At 42.0% G+C, this 22,478-nt stretch overlaps 1 protein-coding gene across 2 annotated transcripts in view; it reads left to right on the top strand.

The window, feature by feature from the left end:
- The window catches only part of LOC139750883 (kelch repeat and BTB domain-containing protein 8-like), a 66,002-nt gene extending 53,439 nt beyond the window's left edge, over positions 1–12,563 (top strand). For both annotated transcript variants that reach the window (XM_071665762.1, XM_071665754.1), the window contains exons 8-9: positions 3,264–3,479; positions 11,120–12,563. In XM_071665762.1, the coding sequence (XP_071521863.1) occupies positions 3,264–3,479; positions 11,120–11,560 (657 nt within the window). In that variant the 3' untranslated portion in view covers positions 11,561–12,563. The remainder of the gene's footprint in view (positions 1–3,263; positions 3,480–11,119) is intronic.
- The last annotated feature ends 9,915 nt before the right edge of the window (positions 12,564–22,478 follow it).

Below are 22,478 nucleotides of genomic sequence, written 5' to 3'. Positions count from 1 at the left end.
CAAGGTGTCTGGAGTGAATGGTACTACAAGTGAATTTCTTAAGAAAGGGAATGACTGTGTTGTTCATTGATTTGTTAGGATTTTCAGTGTATGTATGGATCATGATGAGGTACCTGAGGACTGGCAGAATGCATGTATAGTACTATTGTATGATGGCACAGGGGACAAAGGTGACATCACAAATGTATAAGTTTGCTGAACACTTGATAAGTTTTATGGAAGAGTGATGTTTAAGAGGGTGGTGGCATGCATAGATCATTAGACTGGGAAGGAACAGTAAGGTTTCAGGAGTGGTAGAGGATGTGTGGATCAGGTGTTTGCTTTGAAGAATGTAGGTGTGAAATACTTAGAGTAATGAAGGGATATGTATGTTGCATTAATGGATCTTGAAAAAGCATATAAGGTTGATAGAGATGCTTTGTGGAATGTGTTCTGAACATATGGTAAGGGAGGAAGGCTGTTAAAAGCAGTGTGGAGATTATATCAAGGAAGTAAGGCATATGTGTAAGTTTATGGTGGTGGTGGTGTGTGTGTGTGTGTTTGGGTGGGGGTTCTTAAAGGTAAAGATGGATGTGCAACAGTGTTGTCTGATGTCACTATGACTGTTTAAAATGTCTATGGATGATGTGGTGAGGGAGGTAAATGCAAGGGTCTTGGACAGAGGAACGAGTACATTGTTTGTTGGGTGTGGGAGGTGCCTAGGAGGAGAGTCAGTTCTTGTTTGCTGATGGCTTTTTGCTTGCGATAAATTCAGGTGAGAAATTGCAGAGGTTGATGTTTGAGTTTGGGAGAGTGTGAGTAAAAGGAGAAAGTGAATGAAAGCAAGGTTATTAGGTTTAGCAGTGCATAGAGACAGATTAGTGTAAATGGAGAAAATTTGAAGGGAGTGAAGTATTTAGGATACTTTGGAGTGGACATGGTAGCAAATGAAACTGGAAGCTAAATGAATCATACTATGGATGGATGATGGGATGAAGGTTTTGGGAGCATTTAGGAATGTATGGAAAGAGAGGTTGTTATCTGGGAGGGCAAAATTATGTTTGTTCGAAGGTGTATTAGCTTCACTGGTGTTGTATGGATGCAAGTCTTGGACTGTGGATGAAAATGTAAGGGAGAGGGTAAATGTGTTGGAAATATTTACCTCCTACCAGCTGCTCATATCTTAGTTTCTTTGCGATTCAGTTTGTGACCAAATGTGATGTGTGCTTTTGTTACTGTCAGCTGGCTTTTTCATCATTCCAATTCACTCTATTCTGTGCATGCTTCTCACCCTCCTCTATGTTCAGGCCCCGATCGCTCAAAACCTTTTTCACTCCATCCTTCCACCTCCAGTTTCGTCTCCCGCTTCTCCTTGTACCCTCCACCTCTGAAACAAACATATATCTCCTTTGTCAATCTTTTCTCGCTCATTCTCTCCACATGTCCAGACTATTTCAACACACCCTCTTCTGCTGTCTCAGCCACACTCTTTATATTTCCACACATCTCCCCAACCCTTTCATTACTTACTCGATCAAACCACCTCACACCACATATTGTCCTCAAACATTTCATTTCCAAGACATCCACCCTCCATACAATCCTATCTACAGCCCATGCCTCGCAAACATATATTATTGTTGGCACTACTATTCCTTAAAACATACCCAATTTTGCTCTGAGATAACGTTCTCTCCTGCCACACATTCTTCATCGCTCCCAGAACATTCACCCCCTCCCCACTCTGTAACTTATTTTTGCTTCCATGGTTCCATTCACTGTCAAGTCCACTCCCAGATATGTAGAACACTTCACATCCTCCAATTTTACTCCATTCAAACTTACATCCCAATTAACCTGTCCCTCAACCTACAGAACTCAATAACCTTGCTCTTATTCACATTTAATCTTAACTTTCTCCACCGCACATTTTTGCAAACTCAGTCACCAACTGACTCACTTCCCAGGCCCTCTCATCCCCAATGGACTGCATACTTGCCTCTCTCTCCAAAACTCTTGCATTTACCTTCCTTAACCACCCCATCCGTAAAGAAATTAAACAACCATGGTGACATCACACCTCCCTGCCACAACCGACATTCACTGGGAACCAATATCTCTCCTCTCTTCCTACTCATACACATGCCTTACATCCTTGGTAAAAACTCTTCACTGCTTCTAGCAGCTTACCCCCCACACCATATATACTTAAGACCTTCCACAAAGCATCTATCAACCCTTTCATATGCCTTCTCTAGATCCATAAATGCTACATGCAAATCCATGTTTTTCTTAGTATTTCTCACATTCATTCTTCAAAGCAAACACCTGATCCACACATCCTCTACCACTTCTGAAACCACACTTCTCTTCCCGAATCTGATGCTCTGTACGTGCCATCACCCTCTCAATCAATTCCCTCTTGTATGATTTCTTAGGAATACTCAACAAACTTGTGATACATTGTACTGTATGGGGAAGGCTTTTGATACTTAAGACCCTCTCTTGTGAACATTCTCTACTGTGACATAATTTCATAAATTTATGTATGCTGCCTGCTTTAACCATGTCCTCTCTTTTTGTTCCTTTCATCCACCATTCTTATTCTATAGAAGTACTTCTTTACATCTTTTTGAAAAAAATGTACAGCTTAATTTTATGTTATGTCATTTGGTTGCTCTATCCCTACATTTCTGAAGTACTGTTCACTGTCCACATCATTGATCTGTTTTAAAAACTCAAAGGATGTCATTAGGTCACCCTTTACCCTTTACTTTTCTTTAGCTTAGCTCAATTAATTCTAGTACCATCTTTGCAGCCCTCCGTTGGACCTTCTGAATTAGCTTTATGTGCTACTTTATCTGTGGTGACTAAACTTGAGAAGTATACTCTAGCTTTGGTGTTATGTAGGTTATGAACAGTTTGCTGAATATTTCCTTGACCATATGCTTGAAAGCTATTTTGATATTTCCAAGAAGACAGTTGGTTTCCGTTACTATTCTCGTAATGTAGGAATTTGGCAAAAGGTTAAGGATGATGTTGACTCCCAAATGCTTTTCACACCCAGGATCCTGAATTTTATTACCTGCTAGATAATAATCATATTGAGACCTTCTTTCACACCTGACCCATCCTCGTTTCTGCCCAGTCTTCATTACTTTGTGTGTGATTTAATGTATAGGTAACCCTGCCTGATTAGCAGTGTGCATTATGTGTTTGATTTACACTTACATGTTTCATGATATTATTTTAACAGCATATTTGACATTGTATCTTAATTGCAGACAGAACTTGAAATTTCAAACTTAGAAGAATTTGATATATATGCGAATAAATGGAGAACATTGCCTTCCATATCTAACGTACGTCGAGGGGCTGCACTTGCAGTAGCAAATGAAAGACTCTACTATATTGGAGGATCTCCATCACAAGAAGTACCATCTTGTGGCTTATTCTACAGGGTGTTAGATGCTGTAGAAATCTTCTGTATAAAAGAAGAGGTATGTACAATGAACTAATAATGAAAGATGCACATTGTTGGGGCAGTAGTTGTGTTATATTTTTTAACTAAAATAGAATAATTATTACCCTGATTAGAGGTGATTTGCATTACCATCATATTTACTGCATGTAGTAAGAGTTGACTAAAAGGAGTAAGTGTGCAGGGCTAGCAATCCTTCATTCCTGTATTATCACTTTCTAAGAAGCCATGAGAGGATTCTTCCTTGAAGGCTCAGATGTGATGTTTAGTCATGTATGGCTGTAGCCAAGATAAGGAGAGAGGAAAGACAGATGCTATATTTGATGAGAGATACCTAAATGTGTTAGGTCTAAGCAAAACAATAGTAAAGGAATACAGAGGTTCCGGAATGTTCATTGGGTAAAGTTAGGGGTATTAATGTGAGAATAAGAGTAAAGGGAGGGAAAGAACTTTGTCAAAGAGTCTAAGGAACTGAGTTGAAGATTAGTATGGTTTAGAGTGAAAGATACAGATACACAGACCCCCACCTCCAGGTCCAAGTGAGGTGTTCTAGCCTTAACAGCACTTATAGAGTTGTAGAGTCCTTAAAAGCAGTGGAATTAAAAGGATAGCAAAACAGAAAGGCACTGTCCATACACTCCAGTCCCTTTGGCAACACACCATACAGAAAACAGGTGGAAAAAATACCTTGCCAAATTAATATTGTTTTTGTCCACCACCTCCCACATTAGTTCGTTAGTGCTTGGAACAGATGAAGAAAAGCCACATTTGCTTGCATCCATTCTTTAGATATTAGGTGTAATGCACTGAAATCGTAGTCCCTTATACAAAACCAGGCTTACAGACCTTTCCATGTTTTCTCAACTGCTTTGCATGCCATAGTTCATTTCACTGATAGCACACCACCCCCAGTATACCACAGCACTTTTATTTTCTCTATCCTATGCACACCTGTCATCATCCTACATGTTCAGGCCCCATGCACTCAAAATAATTTTCACATCATCCTTCCATCTCCTGTTTGGTCTCCCCCTTCTCCTTTTCCCTGTCACTGCTGGACATATATCCTCTTTGTCAACCTCTCATCTCTCATTCTCTTCATATATCCAGTCCATTTCAGTACACACTTTTCTGCTCTCTTAATCATACCTCTCTCTTATCCTTGTATTATTTACTCAATCAAACCTCCTCACACCAAATATTATCCTCATACATTTCATATCCAACACATCCACCTTCCTCTGCACATCCTCATTTATATACCTTACCTTGTATCCATATATCATTGGGTTTACTCTATCTTCAAACACCCATTTTTGCCCTCTTAGATAATGACCTGACTTTTTGCACATTCCTCAATGTTCTAAGAACCTTTGGCTCCTTACCCACCCTCTAATGCATCAACTTCCATATTTCCATTCACTGCCTTGCTCATTCCCAAGTATCTAAAATGCTTCACTTCCTTCATATTCTTCATTCAAACCTACTTTCCCAAATAACCTGTCACATTGCCTTACTTTATTTGGAACCACACACTCTTCTCTCTTTTTAAATACATGCCTTACACACTTTCTTAAATACATACTGTACACACTTGATAAGAACTTCTCTGCTTATAGTAATTTTCCTCCATCACCTTGTATTCCTAAGACCTACCACAAGGCATCTCTATCAACCCTGTTATATGCTATCTTGAGAGTCATAAATGCCACATACAAATTAATGAAAAGGTCCGTGGGGCCTGGTTGTGGATAGGGAGCTGTGGTTTGGGTGCATCTGCTCCCAAAACACTTCTTATCATCTTTCTTCTCATGGCCAGGTGTATAATCACTAATAATAACCCATATCTTGCAGTCCACTTTAATTTTTACTGACATTAATCTGGAGCTCATTGACTTATACACTTTCATACATTCACACAGCTTCTGCTTCAGCAGTAGTGCTACCCCTTTCTTAGCCTTTACCTTCACCCCAACCCCAGACTTGACCCCTAAGACATTCCCAATCTTTTATTCCCCTTTAACTTTGAGCTTTGTTTCACTCACAGCCTGAACATCCAGGTCCCTTTCCTTAAACATACTACCTGTGTCTCCTTTCTTCTCATCTTGGTTACAGCCACATACATTCAGACACTCCAGTGTGAGCCTTCAAGGAAGATGAGCACTCCTTGCTTGACTCCTCCTTCTGTTCCGTCTTTTAGAAATTTAGTTGCAAGAAGAGGGGAGAAGGGATGTTCCAGGCACTATTCTTGCTCCTCTTAGTCACCTTCTAGTACCTTTCCATCAACACCTTATATTCTTAAGACCTTCCACAAAGCATCTCTACCAACCCTATCATATTCCTTATCCAGATCCATAATGCCACATACAACTCCGGTGGGAGTTGGGAATGTCTTGGGAGTAAAGTCAGGGGTTAGTGAGAGGATGAGAGCAAGGGAAGGAGTAGCACTACTCCTGAAACAGGAGTGGTGGGAGCATGTGATAGAGTGTAAGAAAGTAAACTCAAGATTGATATGGGTAAAACTGAAAGTGGATGGAGAGAGATGGGTGATTATTGATGCATATGCACCTGGGCATGAGAAGAAAGATCATGAGAGGCAAGTGTTTTGGGAACAGCTGAGTGAGTGTGTTAGTAGTTTTGATGCACGAGACCGGGTTATAGTGATGAGTGATTTGAATGCAAAGGTGAGTAATGTGGCAGTTGAGGGAATAATTGGTGTACATGGGGTGTTCAGTGTTGTTAATGGAAATGGTGAAGAGCTTGTAGATTTATGTGCTGAAAAAGGTCTGGTGATTGGGAATACCTGGTTTAAAAAGAGAGATATACCTAAGTATACGTATGTAAGTAGGAGAGATGGCCAGAGAGTGTTATTGGATTACATGTTAATTGATAGCCATGTGAAAGAGAGACTTTTGGATGTTAATGAGCTGAGAGGTGCAAGTGGAGGGATGTCTGATCATTATTTTTTGGAGGTGAAAGTGAAGGTTTGTGGAGGTTTTCAGAAAAGAAGAGAGAATGTTGGGGTGAAGAGAGTGGTGAGAGTAAGTGAGCTTGGGAAGGAGACTTGTGTTAGTAAGTACCAGGAGAGACTGAGCACAGAATGGAAAAAGGTGAGAACAAAGGACGTAAGGGGAGTGGGGGAGGAATGGGATATATTTAGGGAAGCAGTGATGGCTTGTGCAAAAGATGCTTGTGGCATGAGAAGTGTGGAAGGTGGGCAGATTAGAAAGGGTAGTGAGTGGTGGGATGAAGAAGTAAGATTATTAGTGAAAGTGAAAGAGAGAGGTATTTGGACGATTTTTGCAGGGAAATAATGCAAATGAGTGGGAGATGTATAAAAGAAAGAGGCAGAAGGTCAAGAGAAGGGTGCAAGAGGTGAAAAAAAGGGCAAATGAGAGTTGGGGTGAGAGGGTATCATTAAATTTTAGGGAGAATAAAAAGATGTTTTGGAAGGAGGTTAATAAAGTGCGTAAGACAAGGGAACAAATGGGAACATCAGTGAGGGGGGCAAATGGGAAGGTGATAACAAGTAGTGGTGATGTGAGAAGGAGATGGAGTGAGTATTTTGAAGGTTTGTTGAATGTGTTTGATGATAGAGTGGCAGATATAAGGTGTTTTGGTCAAGGTGGTGTGCAAAGTGAGAGGGTTGGGGAGAATGATTTGGCAAACAGAGAAGAGGTAGTAAAAGCTGTATGGAAGATGAAAGCTGGCAAGGCAGCGGGTTTGGATGGTATTGCAGTAGAATTTATTAAAAAAGGGATGACTGTGTTGTTGACTGGTTGATAAGATTATTTGATGTGTGTATGACTCATGGTGAGGTGCCTGAGGATTGGCAAAATGCTTGCGAGTGCCATTGTACAAAGGCAAAGGGGATAAAAGTGAGTGCTCAAATTACAGAGGTATAAGTTTGTTGAGTATTCCTGGGAAATTATATGGGAGGGTATTGATTGAGAGGGTGAAAGAATGTACAGAGCATCAGATTGGGGAAGAGCAGTGTGGTTTCAAAAGTGTTAGAGGATGTGTGGATCAGGTGTTTGCTTTGAAGAATGTATGTGAGAAATACTTAGAAAAGCAATTGGATTTGTATGTAGCATTTATGGATCTGGAGAAGGCATATGATAGAGATGATAGAGATGCTCTGTGGAAGGTATTAAGAATATATGGTGTGGAAGGCAAGTTGTTAGAGGCAGTGAAAAGCTTTTATCTAGGATGTAGGGCTTGTGTACGTGTAGGAAGAGGGGAAAGTGATTGGTTCTCAGTGAATGTGGGTTTGCGGCAGGGGTGCGTGATGTCTCCATGGTTGTTTAATTTGTTTATGGATGGGGTTGTTAGGGAGGTGAATGCAACAGTTTTGGAAAGAGGGGCAAGTATGCAATCTGTTATGGATGAGAGAGCTTGGGAATTGAGTCTGTTGTTGTTCGCTGATGATACAGCACTGGTGGCTGATTCGTGTGAGGAACTGCAGAAGCTGGTGACTGAGTTTGGTTAAGTGTGTGAAAGAAGAAAGCTGAGAGTAAATGTGAATAAGAGCAAGGTTATTAGGTACAGTAGGGTTGTGGGACAAGTCAATTGGGAGGTAAGTTTGAATGGAGAAAAACTGGAGGAAGTAAAGTGTTTTAGATATCTGGGAGTGGATCTGGCAGCGGATGGAACCATGGAAGCGGAAGTGGATCATAGGGTGGGGGAGGGGGCGAAAATTCTGGGAGCCTTGAAGAATGTGTGGAAGTCGAGAACATTATCTCGGAAAGCAAAAATGGGTATGTTTGAAGGAATAGTGGTTCCAACAATGTTGTATGGTTGCGAGGCGTGGGCTATGGATAGAGTTGTGCGCAGGAGGATGGATGTGCTGGAAATGAGATGTTTGAGGACAATGTGTGGTGTGAGGTGGTTTGATCGAGTAAGTAACGTAAGGGTAAGAGAGATGTGTGGAAATAAAAAGAGCGTGGTTGAGAGAGCAGAAGAGGGTGTTTTGAAGTGGTTTGGGCACATGGAGAGAATGAGTGAGGAAAGATTGACCAAGAGGATATATGTGTCGGAGGTGGAGGGAACGAGGAGAAGTGGGAGACCAAATTGGAGGTGGAAAGATGGAGTGAAAAAGATTTTGTGTGATCGGGGCCTTAACATGCAGGAGGGTGAAAGGAGGGCAAGGAATAGAGTGAATTGGATCGATGTGGTATACTGGGGTTGACGTGCTGTCAGTGGATTGAATCAGGGCATGTGAAGCGTCTGGGGTAAACCATGGAAAGCTGTGTAGGTATGTATATTTGCGTGTGTGGACGTGTATGTATATACATGAGTATGGGGGTGGGTTGGGCCATTTCTTTCATCTGTTTCCTTGCGCTACCTCGCAAACGCGGGAGACAGAAAAAAAAAAAAAAGTTTGAATGGAGAAAAACTGGAGGAAGTGAAGTGTTTTAGATATCTAGGAGTGGATTTGGCAGCGGATGGAACCATGGAAGCGGAAGTGAATCATAGGATGGGGGAGGGGACGAAAGTTCTGGGAGCACTGAAGAATGTGTGGAGGTCGAGAACATTATCTTGGAAAGCAAAAATGGGTATGTTTGAAGGAATAGTGGTTCCAACAATGATATATGGTTGCGAGGCGTGGGCTATAGATAGAGTTGTGCGGAGGAGTGTGGAGGTGCTGGAAATGAGATGTTTGAGGACAGTATGTGGTGTGAGGTGGTTTGATCGAGTAAGTAATGAAAGGGTAAGAGAGATGTGTGGTGGTAAAAAGAGTGTGGTTGAGAGAGCAGAAGAGGATATTTTGAAATGGTTTGGTCACATGGAGAGAATGAGTGAGGAAAGATTGACCAAGAGGATATATATGTCAGAGGTGGAGGGAATGAGGAGAAGTGGGAGACCAAATTGGAGATGAAAGGGTAAGAGAGATGTGTGGTGGTAAAAAGAGTGTGGTTGAGAGAGCAGAAGAGGATATTTTGAAATGGTTTGGTCACATGGAGAGAATGAGTGAGGAAAGATTGACCAAGAGGATATATATGTCAGAGGTGGAGGGAATGAGGAGAAGTGGGAGATCAAATTGGAGATGGAAAGATGGAGTGAAAAAGATTTTGAGTGATTGGGGCCTGAACATGCAGGAGGGTGAAGGGCATGCAAGGAACAGAGTGAATTTTAACAATGTGGTATACTGGGGTCGACGTGCTGTCAATGAATTGAACCAAGGCATGTGAAGCTTCTGGGGTAAACCATGGAAAGTTCTGTGGGGCCTGGATGTGGAAAGGGAGCTGTGGTTTCGGTGCACTATACATGACAGTTAGAGACTGAGTGTGAATGAATGTGGTCTTTGTTGTCTTTTCCTAGCGCTACCTCGTGCACATGTGGGGGAGGGGGACTGGGATTTCATTGTGTGGTGGGGTGGTGATGGGAATGAATATGGGCAGACAGTGTGAATTATGTACATGTGTATATAGGTATATGTCTGTGTGTGTATGTATATGTATTCATTGAGATGTATAGGTATGTATATGTGCGTGTGTGGACATGTATGTATATACATGTGTATGTGGGTGAATTGGGCCATTCTTTCGTCTGTTTCCTTGTGCTACCTCGCTAACACAGGAGACAGCGACAGAGTATGATAAATGAATAAATAAAATTCTCACACATTCTTTAAAGCACACACCTTATTCACACATCCTCTACTACTGCCGATACCACGCTGCTCCTCCCTAATCCAATGCTCTGTACCCTTCCATACAACTTACCAGGAATACTCAACAAACCTATGCCTCTGTAGTTTGAGCACTCACTTTTTATCCCCCTTGCTTTTATACAATGGCACTATACATGCATTCTGCCTATCCTCAGGCACCTCTCCATGACCCATCATACATTGAATATCCTTACCAAGCAGTCAACAGCACCATCTCCCACTTTCTTAATAGATTCAACAGCAATACCATCCACTCCAGCTGCCCATAAACAAATTAAACAACCATGCAGACATCTGTTTCCTGGGTGGTGGGCTGATTAGAAAAGGTAGTGAGTGGTAGGGTGAAGAAGGAAAGTTGCTAGTAAAAGAGAAGAGAGGCATTCTGGTGTTACTTACACAATTATTATACCTTATAAGTTATAGAGGAAGATGCTGATTGAGAGGGTGGTGCTATACATAGAGCTTCAAAAAGGGGAAGGAGCAGTTTGGTAAAATAGAGGTATGGTGGTGAGTACAAGGGTTTGCTGAAATGGTTTGAACACAAGATGAACAAAGAAAGACTAAGAGGATGCATGTATGAGAAGTGGAGGGAGCAAGAGGAGGGTTATACTGAAAAGGGTATGGAAGGGTAGAGTGAGGGAGGCTCTGTAGTATCAAGGATTAATGTCCAGAAGAGCAAGCAGAATGCATGTGACGGAATGAATTGATGTGGTACATAGGGATTCTATGTTGTCATGGGGCTAAACCAGGCCATTTGAAGTGGTCATGGTCATCCATGGAATAGTCTTTTATGCTAGGATTGCATGGTAGGCATTGGTTTCAGTACTAAATACTCAACAGCTTGAGTGGATATGTCCTGATGTGACCAGTGTTTGTATGTTTCTTAAACCATCTCACAAAAGTGGAAAGGCAATTAGGTGTGAAAAATTATTTATATGTAACATTGTACTGTATAATTAATCCATACTTATGATTATTGACAACAGATTTGGGTTGCTGGTCCTCAGCTTAAAGAACGCAGAAGTCACGCAGCAGCAGTTAGTCATGATGGAAACATCTTTGTCATAGGAGGTGCAAGACCTATTGAATGTCCAAGTGCACAAGGTCAGCTTAAAATTACAGGGACTGAAGCTCTCACACATGATTATCCAATGGGTTGGACTCCATTGCCTAACTTTCGTGTTCCCAGTGAGGCCAAGATTGAGACAACTGCTTTAGCAAACAGTAGAGACCTCTTGATAGTAGGTAAATGTGATCCATCTGATGTAAAGCGAAACAATTGCTTTGTAATGGAAGCATCCGGTTGGGCATTACCTCCTGGAATTGAGAGTATATTGACTTCAGGAACGATTATGTTCTTCAGCTTTGCACTCCTAACCTTGCCTCGAGCTGCTATGCAGGATTTACTCTCTGAAGATAGTGAATAACTCAAACATCTGCATCTCCTTTAAGTATTTGTATGTAAAAAAAAAAAGTGATTGCTCATATATTAACAGTATAAAGAGGAGATTTTGCTCTCCATTAGTAAGTTTAACATTTTATATTTTTTTGTGATAATCATAATCTTTGTACATCAAAAAGAATAGTTTTGGCCAGTAAAACCCATCACTTTCACATTGGTTTTCATTGGAAGAGATGAGAGAATTCCAAGCAAGGCAGTGTGATGTGGGCCATATCCCAAGGTGATGGGTATTAACACAGTCAGTCCCAGTGAATACAGATCTAACTTGTCTAGATTCCCTATGATCTTAACAACCAAGCTGGTATCCAAACTGTATTTTTTACTATTATATTTGTATACCCTGCTAATGCATATTTAAACCAGTTTAGGCAGGTCTTAATTAGTTTTTCACTCTGACACCCAGACAAATGACATGCTGGTAAGTAAGTGTTTATGGCGGTCATACAAAGTCTGTTGGTTTAAGCCAGCAAAAAGGTTCACAAGGGCAGCAGTCATTGTCATGGCTGAGATCATCAGTTGGTCATTTCAGGTCATGTGCATTAAATGGATTCTTCTGAAGGATCATATTTTCCGAGATCTCACCAGTTAGGTTCTTCTGAGCATTTCAGATCTGAGCACCATTTGTTAAATGTCTTTTTTTTTGTATTATTTCAACTTATTAGATATATGCTATATAGATAAAATGAAGCTTTTGATTTACATTTAATTTTACATCAGTTACATTTGTATGTATGGGCACAATTAGTGAATTTATTTGTACCCAAACACAATTGCCACTTGCACACAAGTGTTAACATCCATTTATCCAGACATTTTATATAGGCCTATTTCTGGCAGCATTCAAATAAATGAGTGTTAGCATTAATTGGTTTAAAAGAATTATAGCATGAGTTTCTTAGCTGGTTTTAATTAATGCAGAAAAGGTATATACATAAGAAGAAAATAAGATAATAAATTTTTTTTACATTTTTTGTCTTTACCTGTATCCTTTGTGCCTTTTGTCATCATTTAGCACAGAGGCTTCCACAGAACCTTCTCCAAACATACAAGCTTCATAGCCATACATTGAATACATCCATTGCATCAGCTCTAAAATGATACCTCTGTATTCTTTAACTGAATAACTTTAGCTCAAGTCAGTGCTCTCTGGATCAACCTAAATCTTCTGCTGTCTGATTCTCCTTTTTCCTTGAACCAGACCACTGAAACCACAGCTCCCTTTCCACATCCAGGCCCCACAGAACTTTCCTTGGTTTACCCCAGACGCTTCACACGCCCTGGTTCAATCCATTGACAGCACGTCGACCCCGGTATACCACATCGTTCCAATTCACTCTATTCCTTGTATGCCTTTCACCCTCCTGCATGTTCAGGCCCCAATCACTCAAAATCTTTTTCACTCCATCTTTCCACCTCCAATTTGGTTTCCCACTTCTCCTTGTTCCCTCCACCTCTGACACATATATCCTCTTTGTCAATCTTTCCTCACTCATTCTCTCCATATAACCAAACCATTTCAAAACACCCTCTTCTGCTCTCTCAACCACACACTTTTTATTACCACACATCTCTCTTACCCTTTCATTACTTACTCGATCAAACCACCTCCTACCACATATTGTCCTCAGACATCTCATTTCCAGCACATCCATCCTCCTGCACACATCTCTATCCATAGCCCACGCCTCGCAACCATACAACATTGTTGGAACCACTATTCCTTCAAACATACCCATTTTTGCTTTCCGAGATAATGTTCTCGACTTCCACACATTTTTCAAGGCTCCCAAAATTTTCGCCCCCTCCCCCACCCTATGATCCACTTCCGCTTCCATGGTTCCATCCGCTGACAGATCCACTCCCAGATATCTAAAACACTTCACTTCCTCCAGTTTTTCTCCATTCAAACTCACCTCCCAATTGACTTGACCCTCACCCCTACTGTACCTAATAACCTTGCTCTTATTCACATTTACTCTTAACTTTCTTCTTCCACACACTTTACCAAACTCAGTCACCAGCTTCTGCAGTTTCTCACATGAATCAGCCACCAGCGCTGTATCATCAGCGAACAACAACTGACTCACTTCCCAAGCTCTCTCATCCCCAACAGACTTCATACTTGCCCCTCTTTCCAAGACTCTTGCATTTACCTCCCTAACAACCCCATCCATAAACAAATTAAACAACCATTTTTGTATTTTGATTTAATGGAGAATATTATGCTCATAAATTTGGTATGGCAATGGGTAACCCTCTTTCACCAGTATTATGTAATTTTTACATGGAATTCTTTGAAACAAAATTACTAAGGGATATCTTACCCTCTAAGGCAATCTGGTTTAGGTATGTAGATGATATTCTCTGTGTTTGGCCAACAAACAAAATTTTACGAACATTTCTTCCCTTACATAACAATTTAGTACCTTCTATCAAATTTACTGTGGAAGTGGAAAATGATTGTTACCATTATTAGATTGTATGATCCATAGGGATAGAAATGTGTTTTAAGTTTAGCACATACAGAAAATGCCACATACAGATCCATCTGTTTTTTAAGTATTTCTCACATTCTTTTACTTTAAAGAGTGTGAGAAATACTTAAAAACTTGATCAACACATCTTCTACCACTTCTGAAGCCACACTGCTCCTCCACAATCTGATGTTCAGTACATGCCTTCACCCTCTCAGTCAATACCCAACCGTACAACTTACCAGGTATAATCAACAAACTTTTACTTCTGTAGTGTGAACACTCACCTTTATCCCCCTTGCCTTTATACAATGGCACTATACATGCAATCTACTAATCCTGACACACCTCACAATGATTCATACATCTTCTTTCTTTCTTTCAAACTATTCGCCATTTCCCGTATTAGCGAGGTAGCGGTAAGAACAGAGGACTGGGCCTTTGAGGGAATACCCTCACCTGGCCCAATTCTCTGTTCCCTCTTTTGGAAAATTAAAAAAAAACAAGAGGGGAGGATTTCCAGCCCCCCGCTCCCTCCCCTTTTAGTCGCCTTCTACGACACGCAGGGAATACATGGGAAGTATTCTTTCTCCCCTATCCCCAGGGATAATTCATACATATACTAACATTGAATATCCTCATCATCCAATCAACAACACAGTCAGCCCCTTTCTTAACAACCTCCACTGCAACACCATCCAATCTCGCTGCCTTGCCATATTTCATCGTATGCAAGGCTTTCATCACCTCTTCTCTCTTCACCAACCACTCTCTCTGACTCTATCATTTGGCATACCACCCCCAACATCTGCCACTCTATCTTCAAATGCATTTAATAGTCCTTCAATGTACTCACTCCCATCTCTTCACTTTGTCACTCCCTATTATCACTTACCCTTTTGTCCTCCTCACCAATGTTCCCCACCCTTTTGTCCCCCTCACCAATGTTCCCCATTGTTCTCTTGTCATTCACTCATCATTTACCTTCTTTTCAAACAAATTTTAATCCTCTAAAGTTTAATAATACTCTCTCACCGCAATTCTCATTGGCTCTCGTTTTGAGCCCCTGCACCTTCTTCTTAACCTGCTGCTGCTTTCTTATACATCTCCCAATCATTTGCATTCCTTCCTTTTAATTACAGCCCAAACACCTCTCCTTTCTCTTTCACTAGCAACTTTACTTTTTCATCCCACCATTCACTAACATATTTGATCTGCCCAACTCCCACCTTTCTCATACCACATGCATCTCTTGCACGTGCCATCACTGCTTCCCTAAATACCTCCCATTCCTCACCCAGTCCCCTAACATCATTCACTCTCACCTTTTGCCATTCTGCAGCTCAGTCTCTCCTGGGATTTCTACACATGTCTTCTCTCTAAGCTCACTTACTTTCACCGCTCTCTTTTCCCCAACATTGTTTCCTCTTTTTCGAAAACCTCTACAAATCTTTACCCTCACCTCCACCAGATAGTGATCAGACATCACATTAATTGCCCGTCTCACCACATTTACACCCAGAAGTCTCTGAGTCTCTCCTTTACATGTCTATCAATTGATATGTAATTTAGTAATGCCTGTTGATCATCTTTCCTACTCACGTATACTTGTGTATATCCCTCTTTTTAAACCAAGTATTCTTAATCACCAGTCTGTTTTTGTTTATAACACCATAAGCTCTTCACTATTTCCATCAATAACACTGAATACCCCATGCATCCCAATTGTACCCTCAACTTTCACATTACTTACTTTCACATTTAAATCACCCATCACTAATACTTGGTCTTGTACATCAAAACTACTGACACTCACTCAGCTACTCCCATAACACTAATCTTTCATGATCTTTATTCTCATGGCCAGTTGCATAAACACCAATAATCAACCATCTCTCGCCATCCACTCTCAGTTTTACCCACATCAATCTAGAATTTACTTCTTTACACTCTTATCACACATTCCCACAGCTCCTGCTTCAGTTGTAGTGTTACTGCCCAGACAGACATGAGTCACATTCTCATGCTTATGCTCTGAACATTGCCCATCACCATATCCCTCTACAAACACCGTTTCATCATATCCCAAGATCATTCATGCCCATGATGCAACTACCATAAACAAGACACTGAGCATTTGCTAGTCAATTGCCGTGCATTTCCTGCACACAAATGCACTTGCAAGAAGGTAAGACCATAGTGCTTATGATTTGTGGTACCTACCACCAACATATATAACACCAACAAAATAAACTCACGTTGAAATACCCGACAAGTACTAAACAAACGCTCTCCCAACTCAGCCTTAACTCCAACCCACACGACATAAACACATCGAAAACCACACTCCATAGACAAACACAAATACTTATCACTGTCTACACTCTAGACATTACCCATGGCATGCTAAAGGAGCTGCCAAGGTCTCATGCCAGTGAAGTATGAGGCATTGCCATTCCCTTGGCTGTGGTGCAGGAGCTGTTACCAATATCCCTTGGCTCTACCACATGAGGAGTTGTCCCAAGATCCCATGGCTGTGCTACAGGAGTTGCCAAGATCTCGTGGCTGTGCTTGTAAGACTTGTAGCCATGTTCCTATCGCTTTGTTGCAGGAGTTGTCAGAATGCCATGGCTCTGCTACAGGAGGCATTATCAAGGTCCTGTTGCTGTGCTGAAGAGGATGTTACCAAGGTCCAGTGGCTGTGCTGCAGAAAGTGTTGCTGAGGTCCAGTGGCTGTGTTGGAGAAGTGTTGCTAAGACCTAGTGGCTGTGCTGCTGGTATTGCCACGGTCCAGTGACTGCTGCAGGAAACATAGCCAAGGTCCAGTGCTGTGTTGCAGATGTTATCGAAGTCCAGTGGCTGCATGTTGTCAAGGTCCAGTGGTTGTGCTACAGGAGGCATTGCCAAGGTTCAGTAGTTGTGCTGCATGTGTTGCCAAGGTCCAGTAGCTGTGCTGCAGGAGGCATTGCCAAAGTCCAGTGGCTGCTCTGCAGGTGTTGCAAGGGTCGAGTGGCTGTGCTGCAGAAGATATTGCCAAATAACAGTGACTATACAGCAAAAGGTGTTGCCAAGGTCCAGTGGCCGTGCTGCAGGTGTTGTCAAGGTCACTGGCTGTGCCGCAAGAGGCATTGCCAAAGCCTAGTGGCTCTGTTGCAGGTGTTTCCAAAGTCCAATGGCCATGTTGCAGGTGTTGCCAGGATCCAATGGCTAGACTGCAGAAGGTGTTGCCAAGGTTCAGTGGCTGTGCTGCAGGTGTTGCTACGGTCCAATGGCTTTGCTGCAGAAGGTGTAGCCAAGGTGCAGTGGCTGTGCTTCAGGTGTTGCCAAGCTCCAGTGGCTCTGCTAAAGGAATCGTTGCAAAGGTCCAGTCGCTGTGCTGCAGGTGTTGCTGAGATCCAGTAGCTGTGCTGCAGGTATTGCCGAGATCCGGTGGCTGTGCTGCAGTAGGCGTTGCCAAGGTCCAGTGACTGTGCTTGCAAGAGGTGTAACCAAGGTCCAATGGTTGTGCTGTAGTAGGCGTTGCCAAGGTCCAGTGGCTGTGCTTCAATAGGCGTTGCCAAGGTCCAGTGGTTGTGCTACAGTGGGCGTTGCCAAGGTTAAGTGACTGAGCTGCAAGTGTTGCCGAAGTCCAGTAACTGTGCTTTTGGAGGCGTTGCCTAGGTCCAGGGGCTGTGCTGTAGGAGGCGTTGTCAAGATCCAGCGGCTGTGCTGCAGGTGTTGCTATGATCCAGTAGGTGTGCTGCAGGTGCTACCAAGGTCCAGTAGGTGTGCTGCAGGTGCTACCAAGGTCCAGTAGGTGTGCTGCAGGTGCTACCAAGGTCCAGTGGTTGTGCTACAGATGTTGCCAAGGTCCTGTGGTTGTGCTGCAGTTATTGCTAATGACCAGTGATTGTGCTACAGGCGTTGCCAAAATCTAGTGGCTGTGGTGCAGGTGTTGCCAAGGTCCAGCGTCTGTGCGACAGGTGTTGCCAAGGTTCAACGGCTGTGTTACAGTTGTTGCTAAGGTCCAGTGGTTAAGCTACAGGCGTCAAAATCTAGTGGCCGTGCTGCAGTTGTTGCCAAGGTCCAGTGGTTGTGCTACAAGTGTTGCCAAGGTCCAACGGCTGTGCTGCAGGTTTTGCCGAGGTCCAGTGGTTGTGCTGCAGGTGCTGCCAAGGTCCAGCAGCTGTGATGCAGGAGGCATTGCCAAGGTCCAGTGGCTGTGCTGCAGAAGGAATGATATAGTGCAGGGTTCTCGTGGTTTTCCTGCGCAGTCGTCCAGTGCGCCAATTAATCCTATAATCATGAAATAATATGGACAATGTGTCAGCAACACTCCGCCAGACTTATGAAACACTGCCACCCAGTATCATCCGTGATGGTCTCGTTGATAAGGAACCCGTATACCGAGATATTCAAATTACTCCATTTATCACCATTATGTGTATTCGTCAGCTCCCACTGTTGCATTAGATTGATCACCACGCAATATATCTATTGTATCAGTGTCTATTGTGTTCTTGGTACCTTTAATAGCAATCGTCGGGTTTACCGCTAACCCGAAATTCACTATTACAAGAGGAAAAGATAATGTTACGGTGTTTTAGACTTTAGGAAGTAAGTGTTTTACCTACTAATGATTTTACTGCTGCTCATCAGTTAGGAAGTTAGGTCATCTGCTACTGATCATTTTACTGTTCATCAGTTAGGAAGTTAGGTCATCTGCTACTGATCATTTTACTGTTCATCAGTTAGGAAGTTAGGTCATCTGCTACTGATCATTTTACTGTTCATCAGTTAGGAAGTTTGAGCATCTGCTACTGATGATTTTACTGTTCATCAGTTAGCAAGTTTGAGCGTCTGCTACTAATCACTTTACTGCTGTTCTAAAGTTAGGAAGTAGAGTAATTAATTGCTGGTAATGATTTTACTGCTGTTCATCAGTTAGGAAGTTAGGGCATCTGCTACTAATCATTTTACTGCTGTTCATCAATAGATTATTGCAGGGGATTCCTGCCGTGTTTGGGCGAGACTTTTACAACCATTGCATGAGTTACACGCGCGAATCCGCGAATGAATGTTAGTGAAATGTCCTCCACCGCAAACACTGTAAGTTGCTTCCTCTGTTACAACAAACATCTAAATATTATATATATATATATATATATATATATATATATATATATATATATACACACACGTTATCCCTAGGGATAGGGGAGAAAGAATACTTCCCACGTATTCCCTGCGTGTCGTAAAAGGCGACTAAAAGGGGAGGGAGCGGGGGGCGGGAAATCCTCCCCTCTCGCTTTTTTTTTTTTTTTTTTAATTTTCCAAAAGAGGGAACAGAGAAGGGGGCCAGGTGAGGATATTCCCTCAAAGGCCCAGTCCTCTGTTCTCAACGCTACCTCGCTAATGCGGGAAATGGCGAATAGTATGAAAGAAAGATATACACGAGAATAGTGAACAAATAAATGACATCCACAAGCGAATACTTACCAACACTTCAAAGGGGTAAATGGGGAAGTGGTAACAAGTAGTGATAAAGTGAGGAGATGGATCAAGTATTTTGAAGGACTTGTATGTGTTTGATAACACTATGGCAGATGCTTCGGTCGGGGTGGTATGTCAAATGAAAGAATGGTCTGGTGAAGAGAAAAAGGTAGAGAAAGCTTACATAAGATGAAATGTGGCAAGGTGGATGGAGAGGATTAAAATGCAGTTGAATTTCTTAAGAAAGGGAGTGACTGTGTTGTTGACTAGTTAGTAATGATTTCCAATGTATGTATAGATCACGGTGAAGGCCTTGGGAAGAAGAGTATGGTTTCAGAAATAGTAGAGGTGTGGATCAGGTGTTTGCTTTAAAGAATGTGTTTGAGAAATATTTAAGGAAGAAGGATTTGTATGTTGCATTAATGGATCTGCAGGAAGTATATGGTAAGGTTAATAGAGATGCTTTATTGGAGGGTCTTCAAGAACAGATGGTGTGAGAGGAAATCTGCTAGAAGCAGTGAGTTTCTGTCAAGAATGTTAGGCGTGTGTACGATAAGGAAGAGAGGAGAGTAAGTTGTTCCAAAAGAAGGTTGGTTTGCGGTAGGAGTGTGTGATGTCACCACGGCTGTTTAATATGTTTGGGGATAGGGTGGTGAGGAAGGTAAATGCAAATTTTTGGAGAGAGGGGCGAATATGAAGTCTGAAGGAGATGACGGGGGCCAGGGAAGTGAGTCTGTTCGTGTTAGCTGATGACACAACATTGGTGGCAGATTCGAGTGAGAAACCGCAGATGTTTGTATTTAAGTTTGGGAGAATGATTGCAACGTAGGAAGTTGAGAATAAATGTCAGTAAAAGCAAGGTTAGTAGGTTTAGCAAGGTAAAGGGGCGGGTTAGTAGGGGTGTGAATCTGTATGGAGAATCTGGAGGAAGTGAAGTGATTAGGCACCTGGGAGTGGACATGGCTGCAAATAGAATCATGGAAGCGGCAGAGTCATGGGGAAGGTGAGGGAGCGAGGGTTCTGGAAGCCCTGACGAATGTGTAAAGAGTTCGTTATCTGGGAGGACGAAAATAGGCAAGTTTAAAGTTACAATGGTCCCATCAATGTTTTATGGATGAAGTCAGTGACTATAGATAAGGATGTGCGGAGGACGTTGGATGTTTTTGAAATGAAAAGTGAGAAGGGTTGATCGAACAAGTAATCATAAGATAGGAGAGAGGTGTGATAATAAGAAGAGTGTGTTAGAGAGAACAGCAGAGGGTGTTTTAAAATGGTTTGGGTATATAGAGAAAATGAGTAGAGAAAAGCTTGTCCAAGAGGATATATGTGTCAGAAGTAAAAGGGACGAGGAGAAAGGGTAGACCAAATTGGAAATGTAAGAATGAAGTGAGCAAAGCCTTAAGTAGTCTAGGCTTGAACATGCAGGAGTGTGAAAGGCGTGCACAGAACAGAGTGGATTGGAACGATGTAGTATACAGGGGGCGATGTACTGTCAATGAACTGAACTAAGGCATGTGAGGTAGCTGTGGAAAACCACAGAAAGGTCCGTAGGGCCTGGTTGTACATATGAGGTTGTGGTTTCGGTGTGTTACACATGAGGAATGGATGTGAGAGAATGAAGCCTTTTTATCGTCAGTTCCTTTCACTACCTAGCCAAAGCGGGATGGGAACAAGTATATATATATATATATATATATATATATATATATATATATATATATATATATATATATATATATATATATATATAGTGCAATTTCCACGATTATGTATCCTCTTTATGTCTCTTTCCACCTCTGTTCTTTTAAGTTAGTCATTTACCACACAGTGAAACTTGAGTATTCCAGGACCACCTTTTCCATTTAGTGGGTCAGTAATGATGATTATCTTGATATACATGCTTGTATGTGTGAAAATTAGACCTAGAAATGATGGGGGTGTCATTCCCGCTTCTCTTAGTATGATAACTGACGTGCGTGTGTATGTCATTGATATTTGTGATTACTATTTGCGTGTTACGGGGAGAGTTTTACATTCGAGATGACCCGTCCTTTAACGGTGTATATATGTACCATTTCATTTCTACGTATGTATGTATATATACACACACACATCCTGGTCTGTGCCAGCCACTCATTATATCGACCAACATCTTAGGAAGGATGAACAGCTGGGAGGACTGTGGACCAGCTGCCGCGACTAAAATTCGAACCTCTTCAGGCTTGACCCCAGGCAGCCCGCGCATGCGCGATGGTCAGTAAAGCTACCCGCTACACCGCAGAAGCGAACCTTTTCGTGCATCCGGGGAAGGTTTACCTGTAAAGAAGCACTTGAAAAAGGCAGGAAGAACTATTAGAGACGGTCCAGAGGAGGTCAACAAAGACAGCATTAGAATTTGAAAGATGAGTTACCGTGAGAAGTCAGAGGCCCAGTCATTTATTTACCCCACCATAAAAGAATCTTGTACGGGATGATTGGATCATGGTGATGACAGGGACAGTCCCTCCAGGAAGGCAAACATGAAGCAACAAGAGGCCAGAAGAAAGAAAGAAAGCAAGAACGGTGCTGGGAAGAATGTGAAGAAAAAAAAAGTATTTTGTACTATCAAAGGAATAAATGAGTGGACTGAGGCATGTGATGAAAAAGCGAAGACTCGGTAAACAGCAAAAGCATAGAAATTTGTGTTAGTAGAGTAAGTTCAACGTTATAAGGGACCCAAAGAGTGTTCAACTACTCCCAGTGCCGTAAAGGTAACAATCCAATCTTTTAGCCTCTCTTTCCTATCATCCATTCACTTGTAACTGCTTTTCTCACACTGTTTCACTTAGCTTGTTCCACTCACTCACTACTCTGCTAATTTTTTTTCAGCATCTTGCTTTTGTTCGGTTTTCTTAACTGCCCTCTCTAATTAACCTTTTCCTCTCCATCCAGAACACC

The sequence above is a fragment of the Panulirus ornatus genome, chromosome 1, assembly GCF_036320965.1.
Source record: "Panulirus ornatus isolate Po-2019 chromosome 1, ASM3632096v1, whole genome shotgun sequence".
NCBI lineage: Eukaryota > Metazoa > Arthropoda > Malacostraca > Decapoda > Palinuridae > Panulirus > Panulirus ornatus.
The sequence above is the reverse complement of the archived record's forward strand: the minus strand, read 5'-3'. Positions and strand labels throughout refer to the sequence as shown.